We start from the raw sequence: 23,484 nt of genomic DNA on the forward strand, positions 1-23,484 counted from the left end.
AAAGAAAACACGATACCCCTCAAAAGAAATTAACAGGAGGTACGAACTACTGATTAAAAAAAGTAAGCAACTAAATTATATTTTATTTTTACAACTAATTAATCTTATATTATTTGAGTCTTTTCTATTAACACAATCCTATTAAGGTCAAAGAGTAATAACTAACGTAGCCATAGTATTTTATTCAAGAAAAATATTTACTACTTATATTTTGACTATTTGTTATTTTTATAATATGGAGATCAACCCATTTTGATAAGAAATATAAAGAAACTAGCAAAAAAAATAAAAGTAAAAATAAAAAAGATACAAGGAAATTAAAAGTTGTCCCAAAAAAATCTAATGAGATAAATAAATGTTCAAGAAGCGAGATTCGAACTCGGGTTGCGTGTGAATGGACATAAAACCAACCACTACGCCATAATACTCTAGCGTATACCAATGTGCGAAATTTAATATATGTACAACTGCTAGTGGATCAGTCAACAATATTGGGCCCCACCCGGCCTTGGGCCCTAGGCGGTCGCACTCCTCGCCTATGCCCAGGGTCGGCCCTGATACTTGCAAAGAACGAACAAAAAGAGTAAATTCTATCATCATGGCCAGGTCATTAGTACTATTGTTTAAAGATATTTACATTCAAAAGTCAACCCCACGCAGGGGGCACAAAAAAAATCCAAATATTCATAACAACTGGGTAAAAACACTAGTGGTGCAGGAAGAACAAGGAGATAGCCGCCCAAGCCATTAATGATAGCCTCCGGAGCAGGAGTAGGAGCTGGAACATCTGTTGGGTTAACATTGGCCACGCAGAAGTCTGGAACACCATCGTCTTCCTCAGACTCGCCCCCCGCAGATTCCCGTTCTCTCAACTCCCTTTGATTGACCAAGTGCTGCTCTGCTAGCCAGTCATCCTCGATAGTAGATAGATCAATCTCAGGATGCCTAGTCTTCTAAATAAAACGGAAGGTCTTCTAACCACCATCGTAACTCTGCGTTAGCAATGCGTATTGTTCATCAGAGATTAAATACTCTGCAATAGTAACCTTGACCTATTCCTGCACAGAACCCTGTATTTCAGCCAGTTCATCCGCGTGTCTTGTAACACCCTAATAATTCCTTGCTTTTTATAAAACATTTTCCAACTTAAAACACAGGAATTACCAAGATATTACCGCCACCGTGATAACGGCTAAGGCTATTTACCAGAATTACGCAGCGGAATTAACTAACTTTCAAAACATATTAAATAAATGGTTAATGGTAATTAAAACAAGTTGGAACCGTTGAGGCCCAAACTAAAACAAACCGTTTGAAATCCATTAACTGAAAATAGTAGTATTAGTCATGACTATAAATAGAAATAGAGTTTATAAATTACGGAAGCATAAACTCTCAACTCGAACCCCATGATAACTTCTCCCGCAAGTTATCTCTACAAACCTGCTTTATTGAAAATCTACTCCCCAACAACGCAAATGCAATTGATGGATCATCATAGGGTCATTAAGGCAAAGGCCATGACCAGAAGACATGAAGCACGCAGTCAGCAAAAGCTGAGTACGAACAAGCTAGAATAATCATTCTATCCTAACATGCTTCACTCGACAATTAAATAATCAACATGCAAAAACCATGGAATAAATAAGTAAACATGGAGACAAGACTCGACACGAGACACGACTCTTGACTTACAGTTTAATAAAAAGTAGCTTCGAACGGGAAAAGTAAAGTATCCTCAAAAGGAAAAAAAAGGGTGATGGGAGCCAACCATACACCAAAATAAGTCGGGCTACTACCGACAGTCGGGCCATACTGACAGGAATTCCAATGCACAACGGCATAAAAGAAGAATGAAACAACGTCTTGTATCATTCGAAGAGTACAAGTTTTTCGGCAAGACTCCCCCCATTGTTCATACTTAAGGTATATACGTTCCAAGAGTTTTGAAGCTCTTTGGGTTACACTATTATGTTCAAGGCGACTCAAGACACAACCTACAAACAATTGAACAATTAAACAATTCAACAATGGCACTTCAATATTTTACTTCTTTAGGACTTGTGATCAAACAAGACTCAAGTGAAATTACTCCCATTGTTCCTTCTCAAAACACTGTTTGAGATAACCCGACATTGCCTATTAACAAGCGGGGTGTGCCCTTAGCAAGAATTGTCCTTAATTCAATTCACATAGACTCTCTAACATATTCTACCCCTTTGGTAGAATATATATTGCTCACTGGCAATATTCGACTGGCTCAATAATTATGCTAGACATCCTGTACTATAGCATAATAATAACAACTTGCATGCGCACTACTCATACATGCAAACCAACTTGAACAACATGCTTGATATAATTCAACGATTATAAAAGTCCATAACGTGATAGTTCAATAGAATCTATAAAGCATAATTCAATTCATAACATGCTCGTTCACATAGATTCAACAATAATAATAACATGCTTGTTCTCAACATTAAACATGAATTCATAACAACATAATCATTCCCAATCATCAAACATGAATTCATAACATATAAGTTCACATGATTCGCATTTAATATACTTCACAAAGTCCTCAAGGGATGGGTGGTCACCCTAGTCTTGTACGTACCTGGAATACCTAAGTACGGGGGCCACTGTGCGAATCACGACTCACTAGAAATCAACTCCTATAAAACAAAATAAGAGAACTAAATTATTATCCATGTTTACTAAATTTCCAGCAACTATTTAAGAAACTAAAACTCTTAATTTAGTTAGAAATCAATCATTAATCGTTAATTTAATAGTCTCAAATAGTCAACTCAAGTCCTAGTATAAAAACATTGACTTTTTAGCTTTAAAACCCTTAAAAACCATCCTTTTAAAGCTAACAAACATTCTGAAATTTTTGATTGATTCCCATAATTTAAATTGTCATTAAATTATGTAAATCAATTTCTTAATCAATTTGAAACCAAAACCCTAGCAATAGTTTAATACGAAAACATGTTTTGACTTCAAAAATCCACACTTTATAACATATAAAATCTGAAAAATCATAATTTAAAGCATCAAAACCAATCTCTTTAATTAAAACACAATACTAACCCAATATGGTGTTCATAACCGTTTTAATTAATCTAAACAATCCAATAAATAAACTCAATCACAATAATTAAATCAATTTGAAAACTGAAAATTAATATTTTTGAAAACAAAAATTGGTTTAAACAATTGATCAACACACACACACACAACGATTAATTAATCGTGTGTGTGTGTGCCGACCAACACACACGACCACAACAATAGTAGCAGCAGCGACGCACGCACCACAGCACGGGCGCGCGCGCGCGCGAGGGACAGGGCAGGCGACGAGGGCGCTGGGCACAGCAAGACACACGCACGCACACAACGTGAGCACGAGGGGACAAGCGAGCACGACCACGCAACCTCGCAGGCAAGTAGTGCTACGCTGCGGTGCGGGACGGGCGAGCGAGACGGGCGTGAGAGACGGGCGAGAGAGAGGGCGAGGGGCTGGCTTGCGCTGCAAGCAAGGGCGCACGAAGAAGAGGGAGTGCGGGTGGAGTGTGCCGCAAGGAGAGAGGGAGAGGAGAGAGAGAGAGATTTCTGAATTTTTGGTTGTGAGGGTTTGACATGAGGTCTTATTTATAGGTTCCTCTTCTTTGTGGGCTAGGTTAGGGTAATTTTGAGTTGGGCTTGCTTTCGGGCTTAGTTCATTTATTTCCTTACAAGCTTTGTTGGGTTTAATTAAAACAAAACGACCGCGCTTTAAGTTTATTAAATTCGTTTTTGAAATACGACCCAACAATTCCCGACTAAATAAATTCCTTGAATATATTTAATAAAAATACGATTTTCGAAATAATTAATATTTAAATTACTTAAAAATAAAAGCGCATTTAATTCTCATTAAATGAAATTAATTTGTAAAAATACAACGAAATGCTTTATAAATATAATAAAATATATTTATAATAATAGAAAAATACGAGGTATTACATGTCTTTTCCGAGCAGAGGCCAACTCCTCAGTTAACTCATTAATCCGCCCCCAAGCTTGCTCGAGGTCTTGGTTAGCCAGAGTCAGCGACGCCCCCGCGAGACGCAAACCATTGACTTCCTCCTGCAAAGAATCTTTTTCCACAACTAATTTCTGTATGTCGGAGTTGGCGGTGGTGAGAGCAGTATTAGAGCGATCCAGCTCTATCCGTAAATCTCGAATGACAGCCTGGTTATCTACCAGAAAAAAAAACATGTTGACGCTATTTACGTTGATAATAGCAGAACAAGTCGTTCAGCTCCTGCACAGCTCCGCAGGCCTCTACTTAGAAGAAAACTCGATTAAGTTAAACGAACAATAAATCAAGTCAAAAGAAGAAAGTAATAAAGTACAAATACCTCTACAACTTTCTGGCACGCCATAGCCCCAAGGGTATATATACGATCCCGAGGTCTGTCAATGGGAAATTGAATTCCCCTGCAGATACGAAGAGCCAAGTCGCCACCATCTGGCCGTAAAGTGACTCGTTTGCCTGCATAGTCCACCTTGGGTCGTACACAGCAGAGGAAGGCTCGGGCGCATGAAAGACGCGGCAAGCTCTGGGTTCGCCTCAGGGGTAATCAAGACATATTCATCCTCCTGGTAATTGTTATGCTTCACGTTTATACCCTCAGGAATTGGAGGATGGGCAGGAAGATCTGGCGCGTTCATCTTCTCCTCAATGTAATTCCGTAGCATCTCAGAAGAAGACGACCCAATAGCAGCAGGAGCAGACCTAGGAGAAATTATTTGGGACATCTTATTCCCTACTTTTAAGAACTTAGTTATTCTAGTACTTAGCTTTATTCTCTCAACTATAATCAAACACCTATTTTTATTTTTAATCAAAGTTCCAATTTTTCATTTACTCTTCCGTTCTTCGCTTCGGTATTAATCCTTACCTTGCTTTATTATTTTGTTCTAATCATGTTTTCAATTAATATGTTTATATTGGTTATTTTAATTATGTGTGAGTAGTCTCATTCTAGGGTTATGGGAATCCATGGACTAATATGAAGGGATGATTGAATATTGTTGATTGATGTATTATTGGTTAATTCTTATTGATTGCTTTCAGTTACTATGCAATCGGATTTGCGTAGGTCTAACTGTATTAGTCTAGCAATATCAAGTTAAGATTCAAGAGATGCAATTTGATGTTTAGGCTTGTGTCAATAGGTAGAATTGGGGTTAATACTTAGCGAGAGCCCGTTAATTCCAAGTTTATGATTAGTATTGATTCGAGAGAGCATGCTAGTCTAATTAACTGTTCTATTGACTATTAATATTGTTTATCATTCTGGATTGTTCTTCATTGATGAACCTATGCCCTAGACCTTTTATTATCTGATTTATTTCCTTTTTATTATTGTCGTAGTTTTAATGTACAAACCAAACCCATTTTCTTGTTTCCCAATAGTCTTGACCTTATTTTAATAGTGGAAAGAACGCTTGTTTCCCTGTGGATTCGATCCCGACTTCCCTTGCTATCTTGTTAGTGGAACTAGGTTTATCTTTGATTAGGTGATACGACTTTAGCCTGTCACACACCAACATATAACAAATTAGACCCCGCACAACAAGGGGATGAAGTTGGGCTAGGCATATGTTAAATACCTTGAGTATTTTCACAAGAGTGGGATCCAAAGGAAAGCGAAGCCCATAATCAAGATGGTGGACATACACACCAATATGCCCAGGGGGAAGATAGGGATACAAACAGACGACTCCGGCAGGACCAGAGAATAACCCTCTAGCATGGCAAAGTAATCGTTGCCTACCCTAGCATAGTCAAGCCTGGCAGCGCGTTCCAGCCAGTCAGCATTTAGCTCTGCATACAGAGGCCCATGAATCGTGCCAACAGATAAAAAGGGATCAGACAAGCCAGCAGGAATCTCCTCCTCCACACACAAAGGATACGGGAAATGATTAGTAATGTCATCCAAAGTCATGTCTTCCGTTATCTGATGGATATTTTCAAACGATGCCATAAAAGCAGACTCACGACGTCTGTAAACATGCAAAGACTCAAATGACTCAGAGGCTTCATCAACGTCAGTGAAAGTATCCAACCAAGCCCACTCTAACAGAGGTTGAACATCCAACCGAGGAGAAGCCATGTCCTTTTCGATGGCGGGCGACAGTAGATGGACTAGTGGTTTGGTGGAGAATGGTGATTTTCTGAGTGCGGATCCTAGGTTAGCGAGGGCGTCGGCTTGTGTGTTTAGGTCTCGTAGTACTTGTTTGATGGAGAAGGGTTTAAATTTGGAGGTTAACTTTTTTGCTTTCTCAAGGTATAAGGTCATTTTCAGATCTTTGGCTTCGTAGTTGCCGTTGATTTGGTTGACGATTAGTTGTGAGTCGCTGAAGATGTTGAGTCCGCTTGCCCCCAATTCCCCAGTAACGTCATCCCGGCGATTAGTGCCTCGTATTCTGCTTCGTTATTTGTCGCTTTGAAGTCGCAGCATATTGCTTGTGCTATCATGTCCCCTTGTGGTGACTTCAGCACGACGCCTAGACCTGCACCACGAAAGTTAGACGAGCCGTCGACGAAGAGTGTCCATGTTTCCTCTATGTTGTAGATGAGTTTGACTTCGTCGTTTGCTATTTTCTCCAAGTCGGGGCTGAAGTCTGCCACAAAATCTGCAAGGGCTTGCGACTTCACCGCTGTCCTTGGTTGGTATTTGATGTCGAATCCTCCGAGTGCCATTGTCCATTTCTCCATTCGACCTGTTAGTTCTGGCCTACGCATCACAGACTTGATTGGATAGTTAGTCATCACCACTATTTGGTGAGTTTCAAAGTAATGCCTTAATTTTTTGGCGGCAGTGACTAATGCTAAAACAAGTTTTTCTAGGGAGGAATACCTGGTTTCTGCTCCAATAAGGACTTACTGATGTAGTAAATGGGTAGTTGTTGTCTTTCGTCTTCTCGGGCTAATACTGCACTGACTGCCGTCGTGCTGACGGCGAGGTATAGTTGAAGGACTTCGCCTTCTTTAGGTTTGGACAGGAGGGGTGGCATCATCAAATATTTTTTTAAGTTTTGCAAAGCTGTTTCATGGTCGTCGGTCCAATTGAAGCCTTTGTTTTTGCGTAAGACGTCATAGAATAGACAACATTTGTCCGACGACCGAGATATAAAACGGTTTAATGTCGCCACCTGTCCTGTCAGGCGTTGTACTTCTTTTATGTTCCTAGGTGATTGGATGTTGATGATTGCTCATATCTGGTCGGGGCTGGCCTCGATTCCTCGTTGGGTGACGATGTAGCCTAGAAATTTACCTGCCGACACTCCAAAAGAACATTTAGTTGGGTTAAGTTTCATACCGCACTTCTTTAAAATTTCGAACGACTGTCGCAGATGTTCCACGTGGTCGTTCGCCTTCTTTGATTTCACTAGCATGTCGTCGATGTACACCTCCATCGTGTCTCCGAGCTAATCTTTGAACATCCTATTGACCAGTCGTTGGTACATCGCACCTGCATTTTTAAGACCAAAAGGCATAACTTTATAGCAATAAATTCCTCTATCTGTTACAAAAGAAGTTTTTTCTTGGTCCTCTGGGTGCATAAGTATCTGGTTGTATCCTGAATAAGCGTCCATGAAGGTGAGTAACTCGTGACCGGCGGTGGCGTCGACCATGGCGTCTATGTGTGGCAGTGGGAATGGATCCTTGGGGCATGCTTTGTTGAGGTCGGTGAAGTCGATGCACACTCTCCATTTGCCGTTCTTTTTCCCAACGACGACGACGTTTGCTAACCAATCCGGATACTTGACTTCTCTGATCTTCCCCGAGTCTATCAATTTTTGAATTTCTTCGTCTATGATTTTATTCCTTTCTGGTGCGAATTTTCGTCGTTTCTGTTTTACTGGTTTGAAGTTGGGGTCGACGTTGAGCTTATGGGTGATGACGTCTGGGCTGATTCCTGTCATGTCTTCGTGCGACCAGGCGAAGCAGTCCAAGTTTTCACTTAGGAACGACACTAGCTGACTTCTGATGTTGTCAGGCAGTGATGCTCCGATCCTTACGACTTGGTCTGGTTTCGTCGGGTCTAATGCTACCTCGTCGATCTGTTGATCGTTTGGCTCATCTGTGGTCGACCCGGGCTATAATTGCTAGATGGAGGATTTTGATGGTTTCAGTGCGGTTTCGTAGCATTTCTTTGCGTCTCTTTGCTGCCCTTTGATTTCCATGACCCCCCATTTGGTCGGGAATTTGATTGATTGGTGGTACGTCGAGGGTACTGCTTTCATTTTGTGGGTCCATGGTCGTCCCAAGATGACATTGTATGCTGATGGGCAATCGACGACGTTGAATTTCGTCATGACATTGACTCCTTCTGCGTAGGTGGGCAATGATATTTCTCCAACAATTCGCAATGATTCTCCGCTGAACCCTACCAAGACCGTTGATCTCTTAATGATGTTCTTTTCCTCGAGTCCCATTTCCTGCAGTGCCTCCAGGAATAGCACGTTTGCTGAACTTTCGTTGTCGACCAATATCCTTTTGATCAGGGCGTTGCCTATTGGAAGTGATATTACCAGTCCGTCGTGGTGCTCTCGTTGTGTATCGGTTGAATCCGAGTCATTGAAGGTGATAGCCATTGCTGTCAAGGACTTGTTTAATACAATCTCATCCTCTGTCTGCCCCTCTTCGACGGCTCCTGATTCTCCTCTGTTGATTTTTTTAGCTGCAGAAGAGGTTAGTCCACAAATATCGGATCCACCAGAAATAACATTTACCACTTTGTTGAACGTAGGCGGGTCTGGTCGGTCGCTGCTCGTCGTCGGGTCGGGATGGGTGGTCTGTTCCTTGTTGAATGTTTCCTTCCCTTTGTCGCTCAGCAGCTCCTTCAAATGCCCCCGTTTTAGGAGAAATGCGACCTCCTTTTTGAGGGAGATGCACTCCTCGGTTTTGTGACCGTTGTCGCGGTGGAAATCACACCATTTGCTCATGTCTTTCATTGAATCTGGTCTGTCACTTTTCCGGGGCCACCTGACTGTTCCACCTACATTTTGAAGGGCGTTCACCACACCTCCGATGTCGACGTTGAAGCCGTATTTGGAAATGTTGGGGTGGTCGGCCCGCTCATTCCTGTAAACATTGTTAGTATCATCATATTGATTGACATTTTGTACCTGGTTCTGGCGGTTGTACGGCTAGTGTCGCCAGTTGTTGTTCCTTGGGGTGTACGACCGCCTGTCGCTGCTGCCCCCTGCTGGTCGCTGAGAAGCCATCCGTGTAATCTCGTCGTCTTCGATCCGCATCTGGGCAGTGGCTCGCGATCTGACCTCCTCGAAGGTTGCACAGGGATATTTGGTTATCTCCCGGTATAACTCCGAGTTGGGGATGAGCTCTTTTGAATGCTTCGATGGCTTTCCTGACATCACAGTTTTTATACTAATTTTTTCATAATTAAAACGGTTAAAGTAATCGCGTACCGACTCGGTTGGTCCTTGGACCAACCGATAGAGGTCACTTGTTTGTTTCTCCAACTGGTGACTGCTGGCGAATTGCTGGTAGAAGGCGTTGATGAGGTCGGACAGGCAATAGATGGATCCACGTGTGATGTTCATGAGCCATTCCAGGGCTGCTCCGTCGAGGGTTCCTCCGAACGATTTGCACATGACGGGTTCGATCAGGTCATAGGGGATGCCGATCTGCCACATTCGCTGTTTGTAGACGTTGACGTGTCTGTAGAGGTCGGACGTTCCGTCGTACAGGGTGGTCCAGGTAGGGAGTCGGAGTTGGTGTGACACCGTCACCCTGGCGATCGCCTCACAGAATGGCGACGCTGCATACCCGTCGGTCGGTTCCGTTTCCACAGGTGTGGGCGCTCCTGGCAGCTTGGTCATCAGCTTCGGCATCAGCGAGCATTGCTTCTTCATGTGGGTTTCCATCTTGTTCAGGCGCTTGGTTACGGGGTCCGGTGTTTCTTCATCTTCTTCTCCATGTGGCTCGTCGCCGTCGGACAGGTCTTCGGAGTCATCAGTCATCTCGAATATCAATTTCTTCGATTTTGCACCTGGCTTGTAACGTGACTGGTGCTTGGTACTTTTCACAGAGTCGAGTTCCTTCTGGAGGTTTTCGATGGATGCCCTTTCTTGGGCCAGCTCTGCTTGGGCCTTCTCGTAGGCTGCTTTCATCTCTGCAAGTGTCATCTCTTTAGTAGACATGGTGTGAAGGGCGATTTTGTGTGAAACCTAGTTAATGTCCCCACAGACGTCGCCAAACTGTTTATGCCAAATTTCGTCTAGGGGCGACTTTCGGCTAGGGTCGACACTAAAAGAAATGAACGAATAAAGCAAGTAAAAGAGACACGACACAGAGAAGTGTTGACGCGGAAAACCCAAGAATAAGGTAAAAAACCGCGGATAGCTATGAGGCTATCAATCCACTAAGTATCTTCTGTAATTTTTATGAACGTTTATGCTTAATCAAAATAACTAATACAAGGAATTCCTTTCAAGTATGAATGTAAATAATGCTTGAGTATTGAGAGCTTTTGTTAACTTGTCCTTTGCTTGTCACCGTTCCTTCTCTTTTATATGCGAGTCATCCAGCTTTGTTAGTTGGGAGAATCCCTAGAAGATAGGGATTAGCCGTTGCCCATGATCTTCTCTTGGCTTCAACCACTTCCGTGATCTTTTAATAGTTCTTCTGACCTTTTCTTCCCTTGTGACGGCGCAATGTACCTTGGGCTTTGGGCCTGGCTCTTGACCTATCTCTGTTTATTCCATCGTCGAACGTCGCTGGTCCTTTGTCGCCAATCCACTGTCGCTTGTTCTTCGTCGCTTGGTGTCACGTCCGACACGTCTTCCTGGCACGACATTTACCTGTGACACGACAAAACGTGGTCGACACGACATGATCAAACGTCAGAGCAGTTATGTCGTTAGTCCAAAAAGTGAGATAACAGTAAGCCCCCTTTTTTTTCTTGTTTTTCATAGCTTTTGATTTCATGTTCGGAATAAAAACTCCATCATCTCCCTATTGGAGAGCTTTTTTACCCATTTATTGGGTTATTTGTACCAATTTAATTTTTATCTCTCTCCTTGTGAGAGTTTGGGGCCATATTTTTAAATTCGCAGGAAAAGTTGATTTATTGATGAAGATTTGTGCGGGATTACAACGGAGGTCATTCTTACGTCTACAATCAATTGAATCGGATTTAATTCAATACCAAAGCTACAACAGATCGAAAGACCCCCTCGTTGAAGGCTGTATCAAACAACGATGTGAAAGAGGGTATTCATCATTGTCAGATCTCATCTACAACGATCGTGGTTTTGCCGGATTAGAATTTTGTTTGATGCAAATCTAATATATATATATGCCAAAAGTTTCAAAACTGTAGCCAAATACGACTCGATCCCATATGCCTCGTGCCGGACTAGACCATTGTACTTAAGTCCCAATTTCACTCAATTTAATGTACTTTGTCGTGCCGTGCCATTTCCAATAAATATGACCGAAGTTCAACTTAAAGACGGGGGGTGCCACACCGGAAAATTCAAAACCGGGCCCAGGCTCGGCCCAAGTTCACGGGCTGTCGTGCCGGGTCGGGTCGGGTCGTGCCCAAGCCTAATTTTACTAAATTTAGCGTGCTTTGTCGTGTCCGGTCGAGTCGTGCCGCTACTTTTCGTGATTTTTCAAAAAAAAAATCGGCCCAGGCACGGCCCACGACTTCGTGCTTGTGTCGGGCGGTGCTTTTTTCGTTCCCAGGCCGGATCGGCCGGGCTTCAGGCCGGCCCGGCCCACGGCCATCTTTTGTTCAACCTACGGCCCATAATTTCGTGCTTGTATCGGACCGTACTTTTTCCGTGACCGTGCAGTCGCGCCCGTGCCATGGCATTTTTAATGCTGGACCATGTCGTGCCTCGAGCCCGCCCGACCAAGTGCCATTATAGAGGTGACAAATGACCACTGACAACCGACTAAAGTGAGTGAGTTCATCAGAAAATGGGATACTCATACTCCGTATATCTTACTCGTAGTAAAATCTGGAAGTTGAAAGAGAGAAGAAGGTTCATCATCATCATTCATGTTCGTTCACACTCGTTCTGCACAATTCCTTCGCCGAGCTATCTCAATTTCAAATTCAAACTCAACATCAATTTCTCTTATTTTTTCTAAAACCCTAAACCCCAATTTCAACAACGCCGTATTTCAATGTTTGATTCGGAAAATCAGCACAACTTCATCGTTGTCATCATCGGCGGCGGCGGAAGGAGTGTGGCGGGACCCTAATAGAATATCAATATGGAGGAGAAAGAAAGAAATTGGGAAAGAAGGTTTAATTGTTGCGAAAGAGTTGAAGCGTCTTCAATCAAACCCTCTTCGTCTTCAACGATGTATTCAATCAAATGTTTCTCGTCTCCTTAAATCTGACCTTGTTTCTGTTCTTGCTGAGTTTCAACGCCAAGACCAAGTATTTCTCTCTATGAAAGTATGCACCTTGCTCTCTCTCTCCTCCATTTTTGGTGTTAAAGTTTGGAGTTTTTGTTGTGGTTTTGTTAAGATAGCTTAATTTGACAGGTTTTTTTTGATGATAATGGTTTATTGGATGTTATTGATTGGTTTAAAGCTATGTATGTTCTCTTTACCTTGTGAAATTTAGCTGCTTCTCCCAAACAAACAGCTAGACTAGAAAAATCTAGTAACTAAAATGTCTAGAAAAATCTAGTAACTAAAGTGTCTAGAATTATCCTAAGAAAAATCTAGATAAATAAGGAGAGTACAAGAATCTAGAAACCAAAATACAACCACTATAAATATGTTGCATTTGCATAAGTTTAGAGGTGAGCCAATCAAAAGAGCTCCCACAACATATGAGGGTAGAAACAAGGGTTCTACCAAAGAGATAAACGAGAGACATGAGCTATCGCAAATACTGTTGTAGAATTCTTATTAATGAAATCATGATGAAAATACAATTTTGTTATATAATTGAGGTCCATCAAAACTTCCGCGTGCGTTCTCAAATTCCTATCATGGTATCGAGCTCAACAAATCCTTGCTAGTAACATCTAGGGTTTGATCGCCGATACATTTGGCCTGAAGATGAAACTCCACCGAGCAATACTCACACTGTCCGTCACCGTCGCAGGCGTCGCGGTCACGCGAAAACCGCATAGCCATGGCACGTTCACTAGTAAAAGGGATGAGGCCGAGGCGGTGAGCGATGAACTCGTCGTTGAGAACAGAAGAGTTAACTTCGATTTCGACAAGATCGACGACGACCGTCGGCACCTCGGCTATCATTACACGGCGGAGAGCGTTAGCCATGCTGGAGTTGGTTTTGCGGAGCTCGAATTTTCATGAAATCGTTACGCATTTCTCTGATTTTGATTTCATGGAAGCGTTGGTAGGATGCTCCCCATTGTTGGGGTTTTCGATTGCAGGGTATGAGGAGAGAGAAATGAGCTGAAACCCTTTACCTTTTCTAGCTATTGCTCTAAGCTTCAACTCTGACCTATTTGCTAATGCCCTTGTCATTAGCAAACTTCAAAATTTGAAGTTCTAACAAAATCTAACAAAATCAGTTTTGATCACCAGAAAATTAGTTCTGATTAGAAAATTCAGTTGGGAAGAGCTAAGCACAATATGATTGTTACAGAATTTGGAAAATTTGTGCTAATATATGGTGGACTGGGTAATCTGTTCATTTCATGAGCTGTTACTCTGTTAGTAGTAAATTGGATGTTTGGTAGGATGCCGATGAATGCTTGCATTTGAAGTGGGTTTGGCATTTCTTCGTGTTTGATTTAGTTAAATGAAGACGTAGAACAATGGTTTATTGTATGTTATTTATATTGGTTTAAGGCTATGTATGTTCTCACCACCTTATAAAATTTAGCTGCACCGCCCCAAAAAGAAGTTGTGATGAGCAGAAATCGATTTCGATAAGCTAAAATCAGTTTTGATTTGGCATTTCATCCTGTTTGATTTAGTTAGGTGAAGACATAGAACAAGTTTTTGTTTGGATCATTGGAGGAATAATGGTAATGGTTTGTTGGGATCCTTAATTTTTTTGGAATGGAGATAGGCGTATACTCGTATAGTGATATAGATGTTGAAATGTGATACCTTTCAAGTGCTCATTATATTTGATTTGCACAAAATATGGTGTGCATGAATATGACGGTTGAAGTGAGTGTAATTCATCTCAGTTTTGAATATGTGGAAGGCCTGAATCGCCTGATTCTATGTCCTTTTATCGGTTTTGGAAATGTGGAAAACACCTTCTTGGTTCCGGACTTCCTATCTCACCTTTAGAAGGGGTGAATTAAAAATAAGAAATGGGCTTGAAAGAAGTTGGGATGAGGGGAGAAAAGTTTCTAAGAAAGGGTTGGATTGAGACTTTGACTGGTCGTTGGACATGTTCCTTGTGGAGAGAGTGTATTGTCATATTTGTATTCACATGGTCTGTTTGGGTTTATAAGCAAATAGTGATAACCATTAGGGGTGCTGTTGTAACTTGTAAGTTAGCCGTAATAATACTGCAGTTTCTATTTCCCCTTTACGACGGGAACTAGGCACCTTCTGTTGTTGGCATATTGCTGTAATTTTTGGTAAGGTAGAAAAGTAATACTTCGTAGTTGTTAGAGCTTAACGAGTGAATTATAGGATGTTCCCCTATTTGGTAATCACTTTTAGCACTGACATTGCTGATGGACTGATGTTTGTAGTTTATTTTCCATCAGAACAGAATGTAAGACAGAACACTACATTTCTCTTTCAACTGCTTCTTTTCTCACAAATACTCTCAGTCTTTCTCTGGTTCTTTTAGCTCCCTCTTGTCGCCTGGTTTTTTCTTGCCTATCCTTACCTCCAAATTCGTCTTCCCTGAAATAACTTTTGGTTTCTTCTCAATTTGTAGTTGTGATTTTTGTTAGGTTGTAACACTTGTTCCAAAGCACAACAACGGATCATGCTTAGGGTTCTCCATATATTTCCTATAATTCAGAGGTCTTTTCTTCGACTTTAAGGGTACGGTACATTTAGCCTTAAATGGGCTGTAAAACACGGGGATTAATAATTTTGGAGAGATGGATCGATTTCCTTGTTAGGTAGGACTGTTGATAGTTAACATGACCTTGATGTTCTTAACATACTGCTTCTGGCATCTCTAATGAAGTTTCTATGGATTCTTCAGTTTGTCGCTACATAGACAAACTTATTTCAGTGCTCATGTGGAGTCCTACACTTATACTTGGTCTTCAACTGGTGTATGGGTTGATATTTGCACTGAGTCACTGGTGTGATCTTTATCCTTAGTCTCTTAAAAAAAGTTGGGCCATGGGCCACCTATTATAGCTTATAGATAATGATAATTTTATTCAGATAATGAGAATTTTATTTGAAGGTAAGTAGGTGGGTTTTGCTAGAGTCTTAAACTCTTAATAACAAGGGATAATGCCCACATTCTACTGACCAGGGGAGGTTGTTCTCAGATATCAGGTGCAGTGGTTATGAGTTAAAAGGGTTCTCGTTGAGATTTATCATTACCTTAAATTGGTTATATCAACTTTCAAGTAGATGTTTTTTTAGTTTTTCAACCCGAAGTGTTCTCTATTTTGCTTGATCTATTATTTGAAAATAAACAAGTGGCCCGATGTTGCTTAATGATGTAGCCACGTAGGAATCTGGTAAATCCAATAACAGTGAAGTATGCATATGGTAGAACAACCGTTTCTGATTTGAATTTCTGGTTGACCCTTTCACAGTTGTATGATGTGGTGCGTAAAGAGATATGGTACCGTCCAGACATGTTCTTCTACAGGGACATGCTCATGATGCTTGCAAGGAACCAAAAGGTCGAGGAAACAAACCGGGTGTGGGGAGACTTGAAGAGGGAAGAAGTACTATTTGATCAGCACACTTTCGGTGACATTATGAGGGCCTTTTTGGACAATGAACTGCCAAATAAGGCGATGGAAATATATGCTGAAATGAGGCAGTCCCCTGATCCCCCTCTTTCACTTCCTTTTCGAGTCATTCTGAAAGGGCTTATTCCATATCCAGAATTGAGGGAGAAGATCAAAGATGACTTTTTGGAGCTATTTCCCGGATGTTCTGTCTATGATCCTCCTGAAGACCTCTTTGATGACCAAGACTGGGAAACGGAGAGCGATACGGATTAAAAGGCAAGTTTAAACAACTCTTTTTTAGACAGAGAAGTGGTTTTGTAGTCTTTGTTACATCTTCCTTAAAACTAGTTGGTAGTTTTTGTTTTCTTAGAAAACTTGAAAACAATATCATTTGATTTGTTGAAACTTCTACTGTAAGTCTGTTGTAGTACAAATTTGTATCTATGTTTGACATAAGAAATTTCAAACTTACAAATTAGTTGCCAAAAACAATTGAGTCTACTGTAGCCCATTCAAGTGGAGCAATACAAGTGATACATTCTGGTGAACACATTCTCTCAACTCTCAAAAGATGATTCATTTTGTATTTTTGCTTGCATTCCTTTTTCACTTCTGAATTTTTGATACAAATGTTACTCTTCAATCTATTCTCCTGTTGACTCAAATGTTACTCTGAATGATCGTTCATCCTCCTGAAAACCAGATGTTCTTTCAATAGTTCTCCTCTGTTTCCTATGCCTGTGATGGCGAATTACATCACCCTGATTATCCAAATGCAGCTGCTGCTTTACATCGATGCTACTTCGATGCTTGCCATGTTTATGCTTGTCTTTATGGACATGATGCAAATACTGATTATAATCATTTGATCGATGTGGTGCATGATCATGTTCTTGTTCACTATTATTCTTCCTGTGCCTATGCTTCATTTCATGCATGTTATGATGCTGGTGTGCTCGGTAATGGTGAGGTTGATGTCTCATGTGATGAATCCGGTGATGATCAAGCTGAACTCTGTTCCTCTGGTTAATTTTCCGCCTTGGTGTACCTTCCCAGAAATGATCTTCCCACCAGTCGTAGAGAGGATCGAAGAGTCCTTTTTGATGTAAAAGCCATAGAAGCACGAGGACTAAAACGCCATCAAAGATTATTGTGAATAAGGTTAGTTGTTCTTAAATTCATATCTTGCTGAACAAAAAATATGCTGATAGAAAAACAATCAGGTTACCTGTAGGAAAGATGGACAAAAATAGTCCAAACATGATGACCCAACTCATGCATACATATTGAATGTGACAGTGGAAATCAAAGAGCCCGGTACACTTGCTTCTACTCAAAACAACAAAAAGAAAATTAGATTCATTCAAAACTGTAGTTTAAACTCACAGGGATCCTCCCAAATCGAGTTTTTATGCTTGTTTTTTATATTTCTGGTGATTTTTTTTCCTTAGACGACATGCAGTCTGTCGAAATATTGGATTCTGAAGTTTGAAACATTAGTATTTTGGCTTGCGATTCATAATTCTGGTGATTTTTTTTGTCTTTCTTACAATGAACTACGAATATCAGTAATATTTCATGCAGTGAAGTATGTTCAGTTTAATAACTCTTTTTAAACAATGGAAACGAAACTACCTGCAATTCTTTCCTGTAATGAAGTCTGACAAACCACCCCATAACTTGTTCCATATGTCTTTGATTGTTTCAAAGAAACTTGCTGTCTGTGACTTTGGTGGTTGAAAGGGGATTCCCTGCAGTACATTATGTTGCTTCTGTTACTTTTTGCACTCAGACGGTCTGTGATGTCTGTAAAATGTAAATGCAGTAAAACTACCATTTTTACCTGTGTTCCATTGTCGAGCACTGCGGCTGTGGTGGTGAACTGGCACTCAGCTCTATCAGCTTCATTGAATTCAGAATCTTTTAATATTGCTGCATTCAGGAAAAACTTAAAACAAATAAAATTCAAGATATAAACCAATGTGCAGCACAAAGAAAAAATCAGCAAAAAAAACTCTTTACCAGAACATGCGTATTTTGAGGCTTGATCTGTAGTTGGATAGAGTTTGAAAGATCGAGTCGCAACCTCTTCAGGCTTCATGATAAAAAACTGTTCCTGCAGTCATATGTTTGTGAAAGTAATAAAACCAGGAACTCAGAGTTGTCATGAAAATGTCAGGTGAAAAACCAGAAGGAAAGTTTCTAATGGAGTACCTCCATCATTGTCACACCTTTCGAGCATTGGAACTGTATGAAATGTAAAAAGATCAGTTTCCAGAATGTCTGATACAAAGTATTAAACATGAAGTGTGCGTACTATTCATTTGATTTTCACTTATTTTTTCTGCATCCATCTTATCTGAACTTATTTTAGTTATAAATTGTACTTGGTCATCCCTTATTTTTTCTGAAATCAGTGTAAATAAGGTGAATAGAACAGAGCCTAATACAGTAATACTCCTTTACAAACAACATTATTGGCATACCGTCAAGCTGTATGATGCTTCCACTTCACCGATGTTCTTTGTTTTGATCGCTGCAGTCCCATACTGCGCTAACGCTTCAAATGTAGGCACAGTAACACCTAAAATCTTTCCAGGACTCCTGAAAAACACAATTACATAACATAAACTTGAGAATTTTGCAGCAGAAAGTGAAACATCATTCAACAAATTTCACAATGAAGCAAGAAACTACTGATTAGTGTTAATAGCTTCCGAAATCTCAAGCATAATCAAAGAAAATAAGAACATACCAACCTCTGAAAAACATATTCAATGTCATCAGCTGCTAATTCTATCACAAGATTAGTGTTAATAGCTTCCGAAATCCCAAAGGAAAATGAATTGGTCCCTGCACCCTGTATGCATTTTCAGTTAATGACAGACTCTGACAATATTTTAACAGATGAATGTGAAATGCAGAATCTGTTAAACTCAGCTCAACGTAACTGGGTGCTCGTTTATCCTTTCAAATCTTCCTACCACGCCATACAACGGTGGTTGATGCCTTGCAATTCGATTCTGATCAGCCTGTGAAAACAGTTTTGAATGTCAGAACATTTTCAGACACTTTCAAGTTATGTTGTTGTTTCTGTTTTTCAGGTTGAGGTAACTAACTTCATGAAAATTCCACAGCTGGTTGTGCAAACAACTCCAGTACGGGGAGGTGCAGAAATCCGGTTGACCATTGAAAGCCTCATAACCGACTCCAATCTTGTTGCATTCAAGGCCGTCCAATGTGAATCTCACTCTCTCAAGTAGCATGTACATTGAAAAATTATGTCCTAGATCCGGAGGCTGGCCTGGTCCATGCTTCAGAATTCAAAACCAGAAAAAGGTACTCTCATCAGTTCTCTGTCTAAATTCATTAAACTTAAATGAACTTATCTGAACTTAACTGAACTTATATCTTGACTTATTTTATCTGAAACATTTTGTCTGAAATAAACTTATTTATGTGTGAAAATGTGAAAAAAAAACTTATTTTTTCTGAACTTATATTATCTGAACTTAAAATAAGTCGAACAGAACAGAGCCGTAATTATGTAAACATACCTCCCTAGGGATCACTAGGTAGAAATCCTCGAAAGATGGAATATCAGTATAACCACCAAAGTCCCCAATAAGATTCACTCTGAGAAAGCTGTTGCTTGATACAGCAGTTCGGTTTTCAGGACCAACAACCACTTCCTGAAAGGCGAACCAAGAATCCAGTATGCAATCAAAGGGAAAAACAATAGGATGGGAGAAAGATACCGACACATTCACATAATACAGAAATGTTATGATTTAACTTACTGATACTTCAGTTCCAGTCTTTACTTGAATTCGAACACTAAATCCTATAGTTCTTTGTCCAATGCCGAATATATGGAACCTGAAAACATTTAACAGTTGTTATATTACCTTAGAAACTAACTTTTCTTTTAACACATTAACATACAAGATTGTTAACTTATATGAAATGCGAAAACTTGGTCCTGAAACAATTCATGCTACCATCAGCAGACTGCAGATAACAAGAATTCCCAGGAAAAACTGAACTTCAGATTTCCTGAAAATTGCAGGAAAGGCTTCTGTAACGCGAACCAATGTCAGAAACACAAGTGATTGAGCTCAATCACTCAATGTATCGGTTTAGGAACCTTTTATGTATAAAGGAAATTAAGAAAGTATAGAATACGGAGTAATTAGATGGAGTTCAGTAGGTGTACCAATCACCAGGAAACCGTAGACAATGTGCAGTATTTGCTTTCCCTTTTACCATCTTGTCAACTGATAAACATGTAAATTAGAACACAAAACTTTACAATCACTTCCTCTATGAATGAACATGAATACTGAACTTTTGTATGATTAATTTCAGTCACTTACAGAAGTTTCCACAGGAAGAAGGTACTCTTCGTCTATCACCACAAGGACAGCAGACTGGCTAAGGAAAGGATATGCAGACAGAAAGGAAACATCACTATTTATGAGAAACATAGGTTTTGAGACATTATAACCAAAAAAAGTACCTGTGAGGGTTCGATAATGTGCCCTTGTTCATCCCTCAACCTACAAAACCGACAACAGAAGGTACGAGTCATTTGCTAATACATGTAGAGAAACGCAAAATGATCTGCACTGATTTGATTTCCTGATCTGTAGCGTCAAGCTCGAATCAAGGAAATAAGGAGAAACACACGAGCTAGTGCACAGAAACAGCACTACACGTAGAAGGTGAGAAGGGAGGGGGAGGAAATAAGTAGACCTGATCAAATTCCGGGTCGGGTTCGGGCCATGCCTTAAAATTCTGCCTATTAGACCGGGTCAAGCCGGGCCAAACTTTTCTGTCCAAAACCTGCTATTTCGGGCCAAAAATAGAGTGCTTTCTGGACCGTTTGGGTCGGGCTAACTCTATAACTAAAATTGCAATTTTAAATTACCCAAAACCGCCATTTTCCGGGCCGGGCCGGGCTCATGATGATCAGGTCTATGAAATAGGTATTGAGAAAGAAAGAGAGAAATTGCCTCTCACATATCTTCACAACGCGTGCATCAGCATCCGGCTCACACTTTCGTGTCTGGACATAAAATTCCTGGGGTCTATAGGGAACATCCTGAAAATTTGATACTGAAAGTGTCACATATCATTGCATAGGTATACTATACAAATATACAAGTGAAGAAGAGGAAGAAATCAAAAGCAAGAAACATCTTGATTATGCAAGGAAGTTACTGAAAGTTAGCCATAATTCAGATATTAGTTAGCCATACTCGTATATAAGTGAGATCAAACATGGCGTAAACAGCAGATTTGTTGACAGTAATCACAGGGGGTAATCGCAAAGTCTGCATCTTGTTTGTAGTTGAGTTTTCCTCCACCTCTGCAACTTCTGCCACCATTGATGCTTCTCCTCCACTCTGAAACCAGTGAAAATTCTTTATGTCAGAATAAAATTTGCAGGATTTATTCAGAAGTTGACAACAACAACAACAACGATAGCAGCAGCAACAACAACAACAACAACAACGATAGCAGCAACAACAACAACAACAACAACGATAGCAGCAACAACAACAACAACAACAACGATAGCAGCAACAACAACAACAACAACAACGATAGCAGCAGCAACAGCATCAAAGACAACAACAACGATAGCAGCAACTAGACCGGTCAAAAATCAACCCAACCCAAAAACCGACCCGAACCCAACCTGAAAATACTGGTTTTGAACAAGGTTTTTGTGACCTGTATCTCGATTTTATCTGAACCCAAACAACCCGAAAAGTAATGGGTCAAAATCCGATCGAACTCGTTATTGACCCGACCGATTGAAAATCATTGTATTTATAGTAATAAATGAGATTACGAGGAATTGTAAGCATAGTAAATATACTTTTTTATTATTATTGTTGGATGTAATATAATTTTAATTTGATTTATACGCCATTTTATAGTCGAATTTGACTAAATATAAACTTATGTAGGAAAATTTCTAATGTTTTGCCCGTAATTGGTATATTTATTACTTAAATTAATGAAAATATAATGCGCGTTTTAAAATCTCTCAACCCATTGGGTTGACCCGAACCCAAAAGTTCTGGGCATTGAACAAGCATTTGTAAACCCGAAAGTGAACGGCCCAATTTAACTCGAAAATATTTGTTTACAGACCCTACCGACCCGAAGCCCAACACGACATGAGAAAAGCACTTTCCGGCACGAGCATGAAGTCGTGGGGCGGGTCTGACCCCGTTTTGAACTTTCCAACCCGACCCGACCCGGTATGATACAACATGAGTTTGGCATGGACCCGACCCGTTTAGACCCATGACCTTGGCCGAAGCCCTGCCAAGACCGGCCCAGGGCCATCTTTAACAGCAGCAAGCAACAACAACAAGAACAAAAACAGCAACAACAAGAACAACAACTTACTGTGTTGCTGGGAACAGCCATGTCAATGACAATCTTGCGAGTACAATTGAGGTTTCCATTATCATTACTTGAACCATCTGCAGAAGATTTCTCACATTTTTCGAGTTTCGATTTCGAAAGTATTTGAAGTGCTTCACCATATCCAAACCCAAATCCCCTTCCACCCCCACGATCATAATAATTATTATTATTGGTTACATGAAAAGGAAAGATGTTCATCAAAAGAAAGATTAACAACATTGTCATTCCACCAATTCTTTGCATTATTTCACCATACTCCAAAATGTGCCAAAAATTTCCCATCAAAATACTAAAAGATTTTTACAAGTCTTCTGAAAAAAACCAGTTACTCCGGCGGCTTCCGAGGCGGAGGGTGTTTTCAGAGGAAGTGGAAACGCATTTATGGTGGCGGGAATCGGCTGAGATGGCGGTGGTGGTTATGAATGAGGGAGAAAGTGAATTGGGGAAGAAAACAGAGGAAGTTAGTTTTTTAATTTTTTTGAGGGAAATTTTAAAATTCATGTATTTTTATTTATTTATAAACTTTTGAAATGTGAGTTAGAGATTTCCATAAAAATATAAAGTTGGTTATTAAGGGGGTTTTGGAGGGATTGTATATTTGTACACAAATGATCCATATATTGGGAATTGTTTTTAAAAGTGACATTGTCACATTTTCCCTTAAATTGTGATTTTTTTTTTGGAGGATTAGGGTGTTTTAAAAGATTTGGTAGTTTCTTAAATAGATAAAAAATCGTGGGAGTATACATATGATTGTTAAAATATTAATCTAAAAAAATATAGATAATATTCTAAAAAAATCTAGTAATGAAATGTATCAACGTAGAAAAATCTAGAAAGATATGATTGTAAATTACAATCTAGAATTATTATAAGAAAAATCTAGATAAATGAGAGAAGTTGAAGATTCTAAAGCATATAACTCCTATATATACATATATATCTTGTATGCATTGACATAAAATGATTGAAATAAAATACAACATTTTATCTCATGCTCATTCGTGAAAATTTTAACTTCTTATGTTCAACTAAACTAAATCACTAAATTAGTAAGTGAAAGCCCATAAGCATTGATTTATTGCAAACAAAACAATTGTGTAATAT

General features: G+C 40.0%; 2 protein-coding genes across 14 annotated transcripts; one reads left to right on the forward strand and one right to left on the reverse strand.

Moving 5' to 3' along the window:
• Positions 1 to 11,988: 11,988 nt before the first annotated feature.
• On the forward strand, positions 11,989 to 21,899 carry LOC110783323 (pentatricopeptide repeat-containing protein At1g62350). Of its 12 annotated transcripts, XM_056843827.1 has the most exons (7): positions 11,989 to 12,506; positions 15,787 to 16,206; positions 16,987 to 17,091; positions 18,838 to 18,982; positions 19,068 to 19,269; positions 20,321 to 20,510; positions 20,583 to 21,899. In XM_056843827.1, the coding sequence occupies exons 1-2, from the start codon at positions 12,102 to 12,104 to the stop codon at positions 16,201 to 16,203; spliced, it is 822 nt and encodes a 273-aa protein (XP_056699805.1). In that variant the 5' UTR covers positions 11,989 to 12,101; the 3' UTR covers positions 16,204 to 16,206; positions 16,987 to 17,091; positions 18,838 to 18,982; positions 19,068 to 19,269; positions 20,321 to 20,510; positions 20,583 to 21,899. The 12 variants fall into 12 exon arrangements, with proteins under 12 accessions (XP_056699805.1, XP_056699800.1, XP_056699799.1 ...); XM_056843822.1 differs by having other exon boundaries at positions 18,855 to 19,269; XM_056843821.1 differs by lacking the exon at positions 18,838 to 18,982 and having other exon boundaries at positions 19,035 to 19,269; positions 20,299 to 20,510.
• On the reverse strand, positions 16,477 to 23,051 carry LOC110783324 (protein HAPLESS 2). 2 transcript variants are annotated; one of them, XM_056843820.1, is made up of 18 exons: positions 22,357 to 23,051; positions 21,192 to 21,338; positions 20,946 to 21,034; positions 20,450 to 20,489; positions 20,307 to 20,364; positions 20,147 to 20,207; positions 19,731 to 19,809; positions 19,488 to 19,622; positions 19,050 to 19,244; positions 18,882 to 18,962; positions 18,690 to 18,790; positions 18,417 to 18,534; positions 18,145 to 18,177; positions 17,953 to 18,040; positions 17,774 to 17,862; positions 17,566 to 17,681; positions 17,159 to 17,259; positions 16,477 to 17,059 (listed from the first exon to the last, which is right to left on the reverse strand). In XM_056843820.1, exons 1-18 carry the CDS (start codon positions 22,657 to 22,659, stop codon positions 16,575 to 16,577), a joined length of 2,319 nt encoding a protein of 772 aa, XP_056699798.1. In that variant the 5' UTR covers positions 22,660 to 23,051; the 3' UTR covers positions 16,477 to 16,574. The 2 variants fall into 2 exon arrangements, with proteins under 2 accessions (XP_056699798.1, XP_056699797.1); XM_056843819.1 differs by having other exon boundaries at positions 17,953 to 18,046.
• Between the last annotated feature and the right edge of the window lie 433 nt (positions 23,052 to 23,484).

Source organism: Spinacia oleracea, chromosome 4 (genome assembly GCF_020520425.1).
Source record: "Spinacia oleracea cultivar Varoflay chromosome 4, BTI_SOV_V1, whole genome shotgun sequence".
In the NCBI taxonomy this organism is placed as follows: Eukaryota; Viridiplantae; Streptophyta; class Magnoliopsida; order Caryophyllales; family Amaranthaceae; genus Spinacia; species Spinacia oleracea.

Bases quoted from the DNA above. Each gene is read 5' to 3' on its own strand.
- LOC110783323 (XM_056843827.1), top strand. From the start codon at position 12,102: ATGTTCGTTCACACTCGTTCTGCACAATTCCTTCGCCGAGCTATCTCA. The intron at 12,507-15,786 runs GTATGCACCTTG...ACCCTTTCACAG, and splicing joins AAGTATTTCTCTCTATGAAA to TTGTATGATGTGGTGCGTAA.
- LOC110783324 (XM_056843819.1), bottom strand. From the start codon at position 22,659: ATGGGAAATTTTTGGCACATTTTGGAGTATGGTGAAATAATGCAAAGA. The intron at 20,490-20,945 runs GCAATTTCTCTC...TCGGTTTTGTAG, and splicing joins GTTGTGAAGATATGTGAGAG to GTTGAGGGATGAACAAGGGC. The intron at 18,535-18,689 runs GTTGGTATGTTC...TGTGTTTTTCAG, and splicing joins ATTGAATATGTTTTTCAGAG to GAGTCCTGGAAAGATTTTAG.